The sequence below is a fragment of the Morchella importuna genome, assembly GCF_003444635.1.
Source record: "Morchella importuna strain M04M26 chromosome Unknown Morimp01GS017, whole genome shotgun sequence".
NCBI lineage: Eukaryota > Fungi > Ascomycota > Pezizomycetes > Pezizales > Morchellaceae > Morchella > Morchella importuna.
The window spans coordinates 188540-203052 of NW_025763414.1; the positions used below are offsets into that span (position 1 = coordinate 188540).

The following is a 14513-nucleotide window of genomic DNA, read 5'->3' on the forward strand; positions in this document are numbered from 1 at the left end:
GCCCTCATGGCTCATAAGACGTATGCACCTAGGCTTAGTATATATGTAGCCTCACCTCGAGTAGACTAGAGGTCCTTGAAAGCAGCCAGAACACTTGGGGCAAGTTTAAAAGCTGGCTCGAATCAATTCCCAACCCCGGCACGGGTGATCTTTATATATTCAGTATTCGTAGTGTTACAAGCTGCTACCTATCTAATTGTTAGGCAACGCTTTAATAGTCATATCACTTTGTTTGTAGGTCGATATTTTGAAATATCCTCATTCAGAGTCAAAGAAAGAGGGAACGTGGAGCGAACTCTAGGCGTATACGTGCCTGACCCGGCACAGCTCGAATAAGAGACTAGGCCCCCCAATCGAAGTAGATACAACTAGACACATTCCCTCCTCTTCGAGTTGCCTTGTGGATCATACTACCAATTCGCCCTCGCTGTACAGTAATTGATTTCCCGGTAGTTAGAACTTGAAACTCATAGATATGATATCGATGAGCTCAAGGCTCCCCTATGTATGTATATACTATCCTTGCAATATCTCGGCAGCAATGCGTTGTTTCTGCTGTTACATACATCCAGTATGATGGTCATCCCAGTAAGAGTGATCAAGGACTCCGTAATGGTTCTAACAACTAACTGGTGGAGTTAAGTGGGGCGACGAATCTCGAGCGAGATCATAAGTCCGATAGTTTGAAAATCTGTCGGCATGTTATCTAGGAGTACTGTGAAGGTTATTCTCCCCAGCTCGAAATGTATGTCCCAATCATTGATGAAAGGATATACAGTGGAGTCCCGATAGTAGCAACCTCGATAATAGCATATCCTCGATAGTAGCATATGTTTGGGCAATCCCAAACGAGTCGGTACGGGCAAAGTTGTTCTCGATACAAGCATATCCCCGATAGTGGCACACGAAAATCCGTTCCCGACCATATGCTATTATCGAGACTCCACTGTATAGGGCTTATAGACTACATACATCGTGATGGGATCCTGAAATGAAGTAAATGTAGTTGAGGTGATAACGTATTGTTTTGAGCTAAGCTTCGAAGTACGTAACTCGAGTGAGATATTATGAAGTGGCCCAAAATAAGGCCAGGTTACTAGCTGCATATAGTGTAGTGTCAATCTAGGTGTCTCAATAAACGCTCTGCCCCTGGTTTACGACATACATACATGCACGATGTAGAGTATGCATATCTTAGTACATACAGGTAACATGGGACTTACTCGGGAGTCGGGACAGGCAATAAAGCTGCAAGCAGGAGCTCGATTTGGTATAGCTTTCCGCTACATCCAGAGGACGCTATATTTACCATCAAAAGTCAATTTCAAGATCTTTCCTACTTTCAACACATACATGTATGCACTTATAACTTTTTAGACCAGTACACATTTCCTACCTGAGTGATAGCGCACAGAACAGTACTACGCTAAGTGTATTTTTGCCCTGATCTTCATGAGTGTTTATTACATGTATTCCTTTACCTTTTTCTTTAAGCAAACGGCCACCATGATTGGATATAATTCACATTCGAGTTATTCCTCAGGAGTTGAGGGGCTACGACTCTCGAAATAGTAACTTGACATTTTTATAAAAAGGCATCTACACAGGGATCACTCACTGGGTATAGAGATAAGCAGACCACGCTATCTGTCTATCAGTGCCATCACAGCCAGACGAAAGGCAATCCTACGCTTCATTGATCGTAATGTTAACAGTTCCCTGCTTGACAAACGGCTAGCTCCCGAAGCCGCATAGATTCTTGGCAGATATAAGCTGCACAGGCACACGCTAAGATCGTACCAAGGTGTATCCTGCATATCAAGATTTACAGAACTGTTGTCATCGGAGTTTGATGGTGGGGATAGGCAATTACGGGGAACTGGAGATGTCTCATGTCATATGATTTGGAGCTTGTTCCTACTAATCAGACTCTAGCCTTACGATTCCGAAGTCCCCGAACACGCCTCCCCCGATAATTGCTCTTCATGGGGGAATTTATCCAACTTAGAGCTACCAATGTAGCTAATAATTCACCAATTATCGCAGGGTGCACTTAGAGCTCGAGTGTTTTATGATTATGGCACATTGTACTTTACGTGTTGCATATTCAGTAGGAACGCCAACGCCGCCGCAAACCCGAAAATCCACCTCCAATGGTGATTCCAAAGTAACGAACAGTCAATTTCAGGTCCAATTGCTATTTATGAGTGACTTGTCATGATCCTGAGCGATTTCTCGGCACATTTCGGTATCGTCGTCACTGTGGGGAAGATTCCCTGGATCCCGCGCCCATATCGGGCGTAGCTTGCCGGAACGGAACAACCACGATTGCGGTACCTGATTCCGAGGCTGCCGACGAAGCTAAAACCACAACCACCGGAACAACTGAGTGGAAGGGCAACTTTCAGTGCAATTTTCTTGAGTCGCGCTACTTGCCTAACTCCCCGACAGCATCGTGAGGTCGATACGCGCGCTGGTGCTAGTGAATTGGAGATAGAAGAAGTGCCTCAATATGTTAGCTAATGTTATTGTTAACGTGTGACGGAAGACTGCCCAAACTGTGTTAATTTTGAAAAGGATAGTAACTGTTCTTTACAAGAGTATGGCGCGAGATGCTGAGGCGATTGGTGTATCCACTATGTAAGGACATTCCTTTTGCTGACGCTACAGAATGTGCTACCGTTGGGCTGCTCAAAGAGAGGTTCCAGCTTGTGCGCATCAATTGGTTGGTTTTCTCAGGTTTCCCCCACCATACATTCGTGTATGGTGTCACTGAACTGGAGAGGAAAAGGACAGATAGTAAATTCAAGGCAAACTCCAAAGAGGGCATCGCCTTGTAGAAGTCCCAGACATTCCTTTAGTGGGGTGAGAGGGGGGTTACCGCCAGATATTTGTCTCCCGACGTGTACCCGGGAGTTTGTCCATCTTGTTCCGCTGGTAAGGGTTTCGTTGCGCCATTGCTGAACGGATAGCCGGTAAGGGGTGCTGCAACTACTTCCGCCAACCCGTGCCAAGGTGTCAGGGCTGATGCACCTTATCGATAAAAAATGCGGGGGAGCCAGGATGCAGTTTCACACCAGAGAGTTCATGAGCGCGCTAGACCATCTTGTGCTGACCCGACGTATCCCCGAGAGATATTTGCCGTACTGATGTAGGTGGTGGGTTACGCTAGCTGAGGGGTCTTGTTAGTGATGATGACCTTGGAATTGCTTACAGAATTGTTCTTGTAAGACGGTGTGAATAGCGGGAACACACTTCTCCGTAGGGTATAGTTGGTGTTTGTACGATATCGACAGGTTTCTTTGGTAAAGTATTTAAACTGCCTACAAGCCTGGATTTTTTTGAAATCACTATTAGCATCACTCATCACTTCCGCACACTCATCTCATCAGCTCATCGATTCGATTTAGAATCGATCCTACTACGCATCAGATCCAGTCTTGAACAACCTGCCGGTCGTTCCCCGTTTCTATTACCGGTACGCATGCAATACTTCTTCTGCCTATTATTCCCGTCACTGGAAATTGGCATATAGCCGAACAGCTCCCCCGCTTCTACCTATAACTGTACTGACATTCCTCTCGCAATTCTCATAGCTACACACAGCTTCAAAGTAGTCAACTACATCCAAATCTTTCAACATGGTATTTGCTGCTCCTCTACGCTCTTCATCCTCTCTTTTGAGACGACAATTCCTCCGTCCTTCAGTCCTTTCAGCGACAACCGCTAGAAAAACAGCTTTTGGAGCTATCTCTGGAGCTCGTACGCTAACAGCAACCTTCAATCCACAGGTCAAAGTTCTCGCAGTTCTCTACGACGTAAGTTATTCACCAGAGTTTGTGTTCTGGTTCAGAAACTGATTGTAGTGCAGGGTGGTCAACACGCCAAGGACGTCCCTGAGCTTCTCGGAGCCAGTGAGAACGAGCTCGGTTTGAGGAAATGGCTTGAGGACCAGGGTCACACTCTCATTACCACTTCTGATAAGGAGGGTCCCAACTCTGTCTTCGAGCGCGAGTTGGTTGATGCTGAGATCATCATCACTACTCCGTGAGTTTCCTTATGGCTAAGTTTGAGGTGAATAGCAACTGATATATTTTGTAGTTTCCACCCTGGATACTTGACCGCCGACCGTCTTGCTAAGGCTAAGAACCTCAAGCTTGCCGTCACCGCTGGGATCGGATCTGACCACGTTGACCTCAATGTTGCCAACAAGACCAACGGCGGTATCACCGTCGCTGAGGTTACTGGATCCAACGTTGTCTCCGTTGCTGAGCACGTTGTCATGACCATCCTCGCTCTTGTCCGCAACTTTGTTCCTGCACACGAGCAGATCCAAGCCGGTGAATGGGATGTTGCCGCTGTCGCCAAGGATGAGTATGACCTTGAGGACAAGGTTGTCGGAACTGTCGGTGTTGGCAGAATTGGAGAGCGTGTCTTGAGACGTCTTCAAGGATTTGAGTGCAAGGAGCTCTTGTACTACGATTACCAGGTTTGTGCTTCTAGCTGATGTATAAAAGCCTAGCTAACAATTTGATAGCCTCTGTCTCCTGAGCTCGAGAAGGCTCTTGGTGCCCGCCGTGTGGACACCCTTGAGGAGCTCGTTGCCCAGTGCGACGTTGTCACCATCAACTGCCCTCTCCACGAGAGCACCAAGGGTCTCTTCAACAAGGAGCTCATCTCCAAGATGAAGAAGGGCTCATGGCTCGTCAACACCGCCCGTGGTGCTATCGTCGTCAAGGAGGACGTCGCTGAGGCTCTCACCAGCGGACATCTCCGCGGATACGGTGGTGACGTTTGGTTCCCTCAGCCCGCCCCCAAGGACCACCCCCTGCGCTACGCCAAGAACCCCTTCGGCGGTGGAAACGCTATGGTTCCCCACATGTCTGGTACCTCCATCGATGCTCAGAAGAGATACGCTGCTGGTACCAAGGCCATCATCCAGAGCTACCTTTCTGGAAAGCATGATTACCGTCCCGAGGACTTGATCGTCTACAATGGTGACTACGCCACTAGGTCTTACGGACTGAGGGACAAGAAATAAATCTTCGGTCTGTATCAGGGAGCATGAAATTATATCATTGATGTTTATGTTCTGTTTCATATTGTTGAATTTTGTATGAAAGCTCAAGCCGGTGTTTTATTTTGTTTATTTTATGCTGGATTTGTTGGGATTTATATGGGAAATTTTATGGGTGTATATTAAGGTTGAATTGAGCCAAGCTATATCTGATAAAAATTTAACCGGGGATGAATCATAAGCAATCACTCGAGTGGGCTTTGAGCTGCGAAACAAACTGTGAATAGTTGGACCCATGCAAATAATTCGGTTACAACTCTCACTTTCTAATCTGAAAGTGCAAAAAATTGCACAGAGTCAAGTTGTAGTTGCGAGGTTAGCCAGTTCAGGTAATTGATTTAGCTTCTCGACAGACCCAGAAATCGGAGCCTGAAGTCTTTCTTTTTATACCGGTACATACAAAGGGCAGCACTAAGGCTTTGGACATTTAAGTGAATCCTTTCACATAAAACGGAAATCTGCACCCCCAAGCTAGCTTGCCAAGAACGAGTGATATATATGACGCGAACGACGCAGCAGCAACATGGTGCGAATCGTTCACGGTTAATCTTTCTGTAAGCTCGTGGGCATTGTAGATATAGACGAAAGTTACAGATGCGACAGAGCGGTTAGAAGTGCAGGCCTCACTGTATAGGCAGTAATATATGTCTCGATTGGTAGACCGATTGATGAGATAATACCTTGTGATAGTGGGTGGTATCGAGTTTTTCAATACCACCAGGAAAGGTTATGCATTTTTAGATAGAACTCAGAGCTCCTACTATATGCTTCTTTGTATAACTACATACATGTAGTTTGGCTAAACAATGTTCCTTTAGTAAATAGGAGCCTCCAGACCTCCAGGAACTGAAGTTGCTCGCTCTATAAGGAAGCCAACTGAGCAACGCATTACCAGTCGTAGTACATGTAGTCTTTCCTACTACACTGGAACAACCTTACTATGGGCAGGTTGAATTCTTGGTTGCGTTGGCCTGTCTATCAAATTCTGAGTCTGGCCCGACCTGCAGAGCCGGATTCAGGGCGAGGGTTGTATCCTGCCAATAACTGCAATTGAGTAATTAAAAAAGCAGACAATGCACTTGTCATTTGAAATTACTCTTGACAAAATCTTCCTCCAGCTATATATACAGCTCAAACTCCACCTCTCTCTCCCTCTCCCCTTTACAAAGTATGCATGCATGCTTTCGTTCTTACGCTGGCAAACGGGGGGGATTTTTTTTTCTCCTCTTTGCTAGGCAGGAGAAGTCTTTTTGTCTTCTCCTGCCTAGTAAATAGGAGAATTACTTCACCTGTTTTGCCAGCGTAAGAACAGCTGCAGCTTCAGTTTCGTGGCCCCCTGTCTGCCCAGTTCTCCTTTGAACTGGGAACATGGCGGGCCTCTTACCGGTTTCCCCGTTTAAAAACTTTTTTAAACGGGGAACCGCGAAGCTACGGTTGCAGCATTCTTTGGTGGGTTAGGGTTTTTTATTTTTATTTTTTTTCTTTTGTATATAGATCATTTGTTTTCTTGTAAATTAATATCTTTTTTAGATGATTGATTTTTTTTTATTATTAATTTATTTACCAACAAACTACATGTTTCGACCTCTCGTGATATTACATGAGTGTAAAAGAAGTTCGTGAATCGTTATGTAAGTACGGAGAACGTTTTGGTGCAGACTAAGCCTAACTGTATTTTGACACGGCCCAGCAGTTACGTGGCTGAGTTGGGTCAAGTCGATCTGTCTTATTCTCTGAACAGTATAAAACTAGGCCGCGGCGCCGTAATCAATCACTCGTGCCTGAGCATCACTGATCACGGACAGCCTGAAAGCTTCCCTATATATATAACCTACATGACGTGACCCGGCACTCTCGCAATCAAATAAAAATCCAATTACATGATATGAATCTCTTAAGCTTGGCTCATAAGTAAAAAGACCACTCAACCAAGTAGGCTCGGAAGTCCATGAGCTCATCTTACCCATGCAAGGGCTCGGTGCCTGCGCTCAGGGTACTATCAGAAATTAACGATGGGCATTAAAGGGTGGAAATCGACCGTGGGTACTTAGGACACCTCATACCCTTCCCACTCCCAAGAAGAGCCTCCAATAACACCCAATAAATATATGCGAGCAGTGCCTACACCGACTGCACTAAACTCCCCCCCCCCCCCCCCCCCCACAATCAGCGTTTAGCATCCTGGGTTGATACTTGGGGAGACTAGTGCATATCCAAACGTCGCCAAGATGCACACCAGCCCTAACCCTCCACACGAAAAAATATGAGAAACAATCATTTTCACTGTGAATTCGAACAGGACCACGTAAACACGTGTATTTTGGCTCTCCCCACTTGAGCTATATGTACGTACTTTTATCTCCAGTAGAGAATATTTATACCGCCATAGATCAGATTCTTATATATAAAAAAAAGAACTCCTTACTACTGTAATAGCTATTCACTACTCGCAGCTGCGTCTATACTAAAACAACCCCCCCCCCCCCAAACCCTTCCCCGCGGGCCCACTCCAAACTCAGTCCGGGTGTTTATCCTAACATCACCGGATCTCCCTTTGCATACTACTATAGTATCCACGGTACCCCTTAATCGTAAGCAAGCACACGTTCCAAAGAGAAATCCTCCATAGACCCTCAGCCCGCCCTCCATCTTTTTTCGGTCTGCCCCCCCACGATAATTCATCACCTAGTTAATCAAGCTTAGCAGCTAAAGTAATTGTACTTGCAATAAATGTATATAATTCATTCGTTCATTCCAGCTAGCTAGTCAATCGTATCATGCTACATAATGTACCCCAAAAGACAATAAACAAACCACCCATCCAGTCCACCCATCCCACCGACCCAACCCCCAACGCACCCCTGCCCCCCCCAAAAAAAAGCCACAACCAGTAAGAAGAAAGGAAAAAAAAGATAGGAAAAAAAGATATAAAAGAGAAGAGAATAAAAATAAGAAACGATAAGCTACTCTACTACTAGTACTCTACTACTGCTACACGCACTAATTTGCGGTTGCCGGCGCCGCTTGAACATCAGGCCTAATCACCTCTCTGCTCAACAGCGCCCTCAACTCAGGACTAATGACCACCGCCGGCCCCTCCTTCTTCACCTCCTTCCCCTTACCCACCACCTGCGCCCCACTCCCGCTCCCACTCCCACTCGCCGCACCAGCACTCGAGCTCCCCACACTCCCCGCAGTCCTCCTCCTCACCGCCGTCCCCGGCGCCGGCACCACTCCCGCCTTTCTATCCACAGCCTCCACCGTCCGCTGAAACCTCCTAAACAGGCTCTCCGCCCTCGCCCTCACCACATCCAACTCAATGGTCCCACTCAACTCATTCACATACTTCAGCACCTCATCAAAGTGCTTCAAATGCTCCATAATCACCCCGCGATGCTTCTGCAGCACGGCCAGCGCCACAAACAGGTGGAACTGGCTGCTCAGATAGCTCGTCCACAGCGTCTCCCACAGCCGCAGCACGTCGTCCCACGCAAACTCGCGCTTGTACCACACGAGCAGCATGCGGAAGAAGAAGAAGAAGTTTGTCGAGTCGGCGCTCTGCAGGTGCGCGTACAGCGGCGGGTCCATCAGCTGCACCAGGTGGTCGAGCGTCACGAGCTGCGCGCGCATGCCGCTTTGGTCCCGAAGGAAGTTGCGCTCCATGCGCGTCATGAAGCCGACGAAGGCCCAGAAGGCGGCGGCGTCGTCTTGGAGCACGGCGTAGATGGGTGCGAGAAGGTCGGACATGCCTTGCACGTAGCCGAGGGTGGTGTTGTACTCGTTGTAGGTGAGGAGCATGTCTTTCATCTGCTCCATGTGCACGTTTGTGCCGACCTCTGCGAAGGGCGAGTCCGGGTCTGGGTGCGGGATGTCCTCGCCGGCAAAGATGGGGGCGTTGCGGTCGGTGCGGTGGACGTCTTTTTCTACGCGGGTTGTCAGTGCCAATGATCGCTAGGACGTAAATGGCCGAGGCGGAGGGAAAAGGGTTTACCAATACGATTCTTCTGGTCGCGCCAGTACTCGTCGCCGTTGCGGCGGTCAATGTCGTCCCACCACTTACCTTTAAGACGAACATACTCGTCGCGCTTGCTATTCATGATAGCGGTCCTCTCATCCCGCGTGCTGTCCCACGGATACACATCCAGCAGCCACAGCCAGATCTCCTTCCTGGCCGCACCGGGCTCAATCCCGCCATGGAAGATACGCTCCTTCACCTCCATCTCCGTGACCACGAGTCTCCCCGTGCTATCCAGCCAGCGGTTCCACTCCTGCATCGTGACCGGCTTCGCGTCCTGCCCCGACTCGATATCGAGGATCTCAAACTCACCGACCGCCGAGTCCTCGAGCTCCATGATGTCCCGATTCGTCCACACGACCCGTCCCTGGTCGCGCTCGCTCTGCTCCGCAATGCCCATGGCCCACCTCGCGAGATACAGCCGGGCAGAGTCAAACTCATCCTGCAGATTAACGACATCTGGGTTCTTTAGCAGCCTCTTCACCACCGGCGGCACCGCCCCACTGTCCAGAATCTCCTCCGCCGTCCGCCGCGTGAACCTCGTCACCCTCGTGAACCTTTCCAAGAAGCTCCACCTCGCCTCCTTCCACGCCTTCGTCAGCGGGTCCATCCCCGCACCAGCGCTGCTGCTGCCCCCCTCATCCGCACGCTCCACGCCAATCGTGCCAATCGGCTTATGGATGAAGCTCGTCAGGTCCTCCTTGCTCGGATCCACCAGATACAAGCTCTTCTCCACCTCGCTCCGCTCCACCCTCACAAACCGCCTCAGCCATCTCAGCACCTCGTCGCCGCCCCAGAACAGCCCGCCATCCTCTCCAAACGGGTCAAAGTTCGCCTTTGCGCGCTTCTTGCTCTGCGCAATGGTGCTCGCGCACTCGCTGTCGTGGAAGAAGAGCGCGGGGAACGAGTCCCCGCCGCGCGTGTTGACCACCACGCTGCCCCACCACCACCCCAGGTTCGGCGGCCGGATGAGCAGGCTGTAGATCTGCGACACGGGCACGGCGAAGGCGTAGTTGGAGAGCGAGGTGCCGGTGGGCGGCGGCGGGACCAGGTAGGACGTGCGCGGTGGGTGCTCGTCGCCGATGAGGTCGACCTTGACATATGTGTCGTAGGCGTCGCCGAGCGCGGACTCGGGCAGCCAGGTTAGGAGTAGGGAGGAGGGCGTGGATTCGGGGCTGCTCTCGGAGTGGAGGGAGGGCGGCGGCTTTTGTTGTAGGAGGGCTATGAAGCCGGGGATGTTGTCGCGCTGGGAGGGGGTGGGGTGAACGTAGACCTAGGGTGGTTGGTTAGTATATAGCCCTAGCTAAATAGTGGTAGTGATATAGTAGATAGTGTGGTTGCAGATATGGCTAACTGACCTTTGACTTGCTATACAGAAGCTTCACACCCCTGCCCGAGCTCGTATGCGTGATCGTGCTATAGTCCTCCTCGTCATTATCGCTCAGGTCGTAGTAGCTCCCGCTGGGGCTCTCGGGCGGCGTGTACTCAGGCATCTTCTTCCTGCTGGAACTCATACTGTCCTTTCCCTGAGCTTGTGAGTGTAAGGAAAGGGAGAGAAGGAAGGAAGGGATGAGATGGGTTTCGTGTTGAGTATGGGTCGTATATGGAGGAGGGGTGATGGCCGCCTTAGCTGGGGGTGAGTGGAGGAGAGGAGAGGAGAGAGGTAGTCAAGGTGGGTGGCGGTACTAGATCATCGGGTGTGGGATGACGACGCAGCGTGGCACGTGAGTGTGGCTGGGCGGGGTGGTGCTGCGTGCAGGGATGCGCGTCAAGTGTGGGGGATCTGGAAGTGAGTCGGGGTGCAGATTTTCTAAGGGCGGGGGATTAGAACAACTGACGGGTTTCATGACTGCGATACGTACTCTCGTGAGGCGGAGGGGTAATGATAATGGTTATAACTTATGAGTATTATTCCTGCACTAGGACTTGGTGGTAGGCCCGGTATTTCCTATTCGGTTTAATAGTAGCCAGCCAGCCAGCCCGTAAGCTTACAACTACATGTATAGCTACTGCACTATTGCATTATTTACTGCCACTACTATCATTACCGCTTGGTCTCGGCCGCCTGTCAAGCGGGGCTGACAAGACCGATAACGGGAGGCACCTACACCCTATATAGTCACTCACATATATATATCCCGCCTTACTACTCTCCATGTAGGTAATACTTACATGTAGGTACCGTCCTCAACCCAGCACCTACACCCTACATCAACTAGGATCTTCCCCATCATAGGTACACTAAACAAGGCAACTCCCAGCACCACCATACCTGCCGCATCCCTCAAACGCGGGGTCTACTGCAAAACACCCCTCCAAGCACGTCCTTAATCTCATCGTCATCAATTGAGCTCCGGCCGCACACACGTTCTAATGCACAGATATTTATTCGTAAATACACCAACCAACGGCCCATTGTTATTAGAACACCGTATCGACCCCACCCCCTCCCCAGCAAAGATGAACAGTTACAGATATGAAGAATAAGAAAAATGAAAAGAAGAAAGAAAAATACACAACAATAAAATAAGTCGCTCGAAGATGCAAACTTTTCCTCATAACCATCGTGGAGCCCTATCATGAATAGAACGCAAAAACAAACAATAAGAAAGAAGTAACAAAGAAGAAAGGAGGGAAGGAAGAAAAATAAGAAGAAAATCATCAATCAATATGCATATTTAAAAGAGAAAAAAATCTATAGTAGTGGCAGTAGTAAAAGAAGTAGTAGTAGTAACAATCGTGGACAGAAGTAAAGAAGAAATGAGAGGTAGGATACCATGACTCAACCTAATATCCTCCGCCCCTCTGTCCCCTCAGAAACCCAGAACCACTGGGCATTCCTACTTTACCACCGCTACTACCTCCCTGCTGCGGCCTCCTCAAGTTGCCACCGCTCCCGCTGCTGCCACCGCCATAATACCCCGGCACCCCCGGTGCACCGTTGTACGACTCATTGCTCTCCCATGGCATTCCTCCTCCTCCTCCCTGTCTCCTCGGTGGCGGCGCGCCCCCACCAAACATATGCTCACCCGGCATCTGTACACTCTGCGGCGGAGGCGGCGGCGTGAACTGTCCCTGCGGCGGGGGGCTCGCCGTCCTACCGCCCCACAATCTCTCCTTAATCCTCTGCTGGGCACTCGTCAACGCCTTCCCGGTCCCACCGGGCCCGTCCTGCACCGGCGTTGACGCCTTCCTCTCGTCGGGGAACAGGCTCGGCTGCTGTGGCTGTCTCAGTGGGCCGCCGGGAGGCTGCTGCTGGAACCGTTGCGGCTGAGGGTTGTCCCAGATGTCGGAAAGGGACGCGTTCACGCCCTGCCGATTGTGGCCGGGAGGCGGCATCTTGTTGGTCTGGCGGAGGGATTGTGCGGGCGGGGGGCCACCGCCGAGCCAGTCGGGGATGGGCCTGTCGTTCTCCTGGTAGTAGGTACGAAGGCAGCGGGCAAGGTGGGAGTCGTCCTCCGTGTCGCCGTCATCGGTGTCGCCGCGGATGGACTGGTAGCGGGACTTTGTCGCGGTGAGGATGCCGGAGAAGTAATTAGCCATTGCTGTTGGGGGCCTAGCTAGGTTTTGTTTGTTGTTGGTGTTTATTTAGGGGGTTGTGAGGGAGAGAGGGTGGGAGGGAGGTATGTATGTGTGTGTACCTTCCCGTGCGTGCTGCTGTTGCTTTCTATGGGAGGTGAGGAGGGGGGACACTAGCTCTGTCTTTATGTTGTCTTTTTTTTTTTATTCCCGGTCCTCGCGGCTGATAAGATGTATGTATGTATGTATGTATGTATGTATGTATGTATGTAGGTACCTACAGTACGAGATCTATTACGGGAGACGGAGACGGGGGAATATTATTCTATTACACGTCTCTCGCGGTACGTACTCCTGTGTAAACACAGAAGCTGAGAAGAAGAGAGAAAAAGCGAGCGAGAGGAGGAGAGCTCCGATGGCTGGATGGAGGATGAACTGGATTGGATGGATGTGGATGGATGTGGATGGGGGGAGGGAGGGATGGTGGATCGATGCGAGTGGGCCGTGGTGAGTTCTGAGTTCTGGCCTTGCTTATGCTGCAGCCACGGCGTCTGTTTATTTTTGGCTAAACTTTGCGGGGGTCACGTGATGCCAGGCAAGGGCGCTGTTTATGCACAACAACAAAGGGAACGAGTGGATGAGTAATCGTCACGGCCTATCACTCGGCGCATCTCTCAGGACGGTTTAGGATTGGGTTCTGCGGGATGGGCTGGAAACCAGGGTATATTTGGCACTATTCGTCCTGTCAGGATTAAGCTTGATGGGGCTGGGAAGTTCTATGCTATTTCTGGTAACATAGACACTGTCGTAAGTCATTACGAGAGGATAAGGTTGAGTATATCATGCATTCGTCAATACAATAGCTAGCTGGGCTGGGTTGACTTTACTGATAGGTTCTCTTAGAATTCGAAGGGCGCAAGTATTCACTCAAAGCGTGCCCATTCAATAGAGCTAATAGTATCTTTTGAGGTCTAAATCTTGCTGCCCCACAGAACCCCTCCGTGTTGTTACTTATAAGCTACACAGATCATACATGTACTTATTGTACTTCAGTTGATCCAGGCATACCGGCTCTCAGGCTCACCTTAAGTACATGTAGCCAGCCCACAGAGAAAGTATCAATCACCAAACAACCACCGCCTATACTACCTGGCTACCAACCCTGGCCACGCGCACCATAAGGACTCCCACTAACACCCCCTCCCTAGACCGCCGAAGACTGAGGCCTAGTGGCCGAGAGAAAAAGACTCGGACCTCACGCAGCACCCCACGCAATGACGATACCAAGCTTTTTGACCCTATCCCTACATCAAACACCTCCAAGGGACTTCCCAAAATTGGCTCAAGTAGAACCACGAGATCCAACTACAGAGGCAGAGCTAAACCCAGGACACGGTTGCAGGTATGCTTATAGGACACTGGCCGGGCCCGACTCCGTCCCCAGTTCAGAGTCCTAGAAGTACGTACCCATGCCGCGCGGCCGGGCTGCTTCCGCCTGCAACCCAAGCCCGCGCACCGGCGGCCGGGCCCGCGGACACTGGGCGAAACACGCACCTCAAGCCGACGGCCGCGAATCGAAACGGTTTAATCTAGTACTACAAATTTCCGGGGGCCGCTCACGCACAGTCAGGGCCACGGAGCAACAACTGTAAACCTGAAGCCTCGATATTTCCAATTATAGGTATAAATAGTTAAGGCTTTTATAGCACTCAAACTGCGGCGGCCTGGGATGTAGGGGAAAAAAAAAACTACTTGGACAGTCAAGGCGCGAAATGAAGGATGTTGCTAGCGCTAGCTCCAAAAAGAATGGGACTTGATAAATATATTCCAGGTACCCGTACCTCAAGTGCTATCTACAGCTACAGACGTCGACAGCAGAGCTGATATCCCCCCTCGAGGCCT

At 50.1% G+C, this 14513-nt stretch overlaps 3 protein-coding genes across 3 annotated transcripts; 1 reads left to right on the forward strand and 2 right to left on the reverse strand.

Moving 5' to 3' along the window:
- Positions 1-3641: 3641 nt before the first annotated feature.
- LAJ45_05963 (uncharacterized protein) lies at positions 3642-5041 on the forward strand (the record flags this gene model as incomplete). The annotated part of the gene is made up of 5 exons (XM_046115531.1): positions 3642-3644; positions 3792-3818; positions 3872-4047; positions 4102-4489; positions 4538-5041. The coding sequence occupies 5 exons, from the start codon at positions 3642-3644 to the stop codon at positions 5039-5041; spliced, it is 1098 nt and encodes a 365-aa protein (XP_045971115.1).
- A 3036-nt stretch (positions 5042-8077) lies between these two features.
- Positions 8078-10606, reverse strand: LAJ45_05964 (uncharacterized protein; the record flags this gene model as incomplete). Its single annotated transcript, XM_046115532.1, has 4 exons — positions 8078-9000; positions 9069-10365; positions 10451-10508; positions 10578-10606. The coding sequence occupies 4 exons, from the start codon at positions 10604-10606 to the stop codon at positions 8078-8080; spliced, it is 2307 nt and encodes a 768-aa protein (XP_045971116.1).
- A 1273-nt stretch (positions 10607-11879) lies between these two features.
- LAJ45_05965 (uncharacterized protein) lies at positions 11880-12635 on the reverse strand (the record flags this gene model as incomplete). Its single annotated transcript, XM_046115533.1, has 1 exon — positions 11880-12635. One exon carries the CDS (start codon positions 12633-12635, stop codon positions 11880-11882), a length of 756 nt encoding a protein of 251 aa, XP_045971117.1.
- Positions 12636-14513: the final 1878 nt, after the last annotated feature.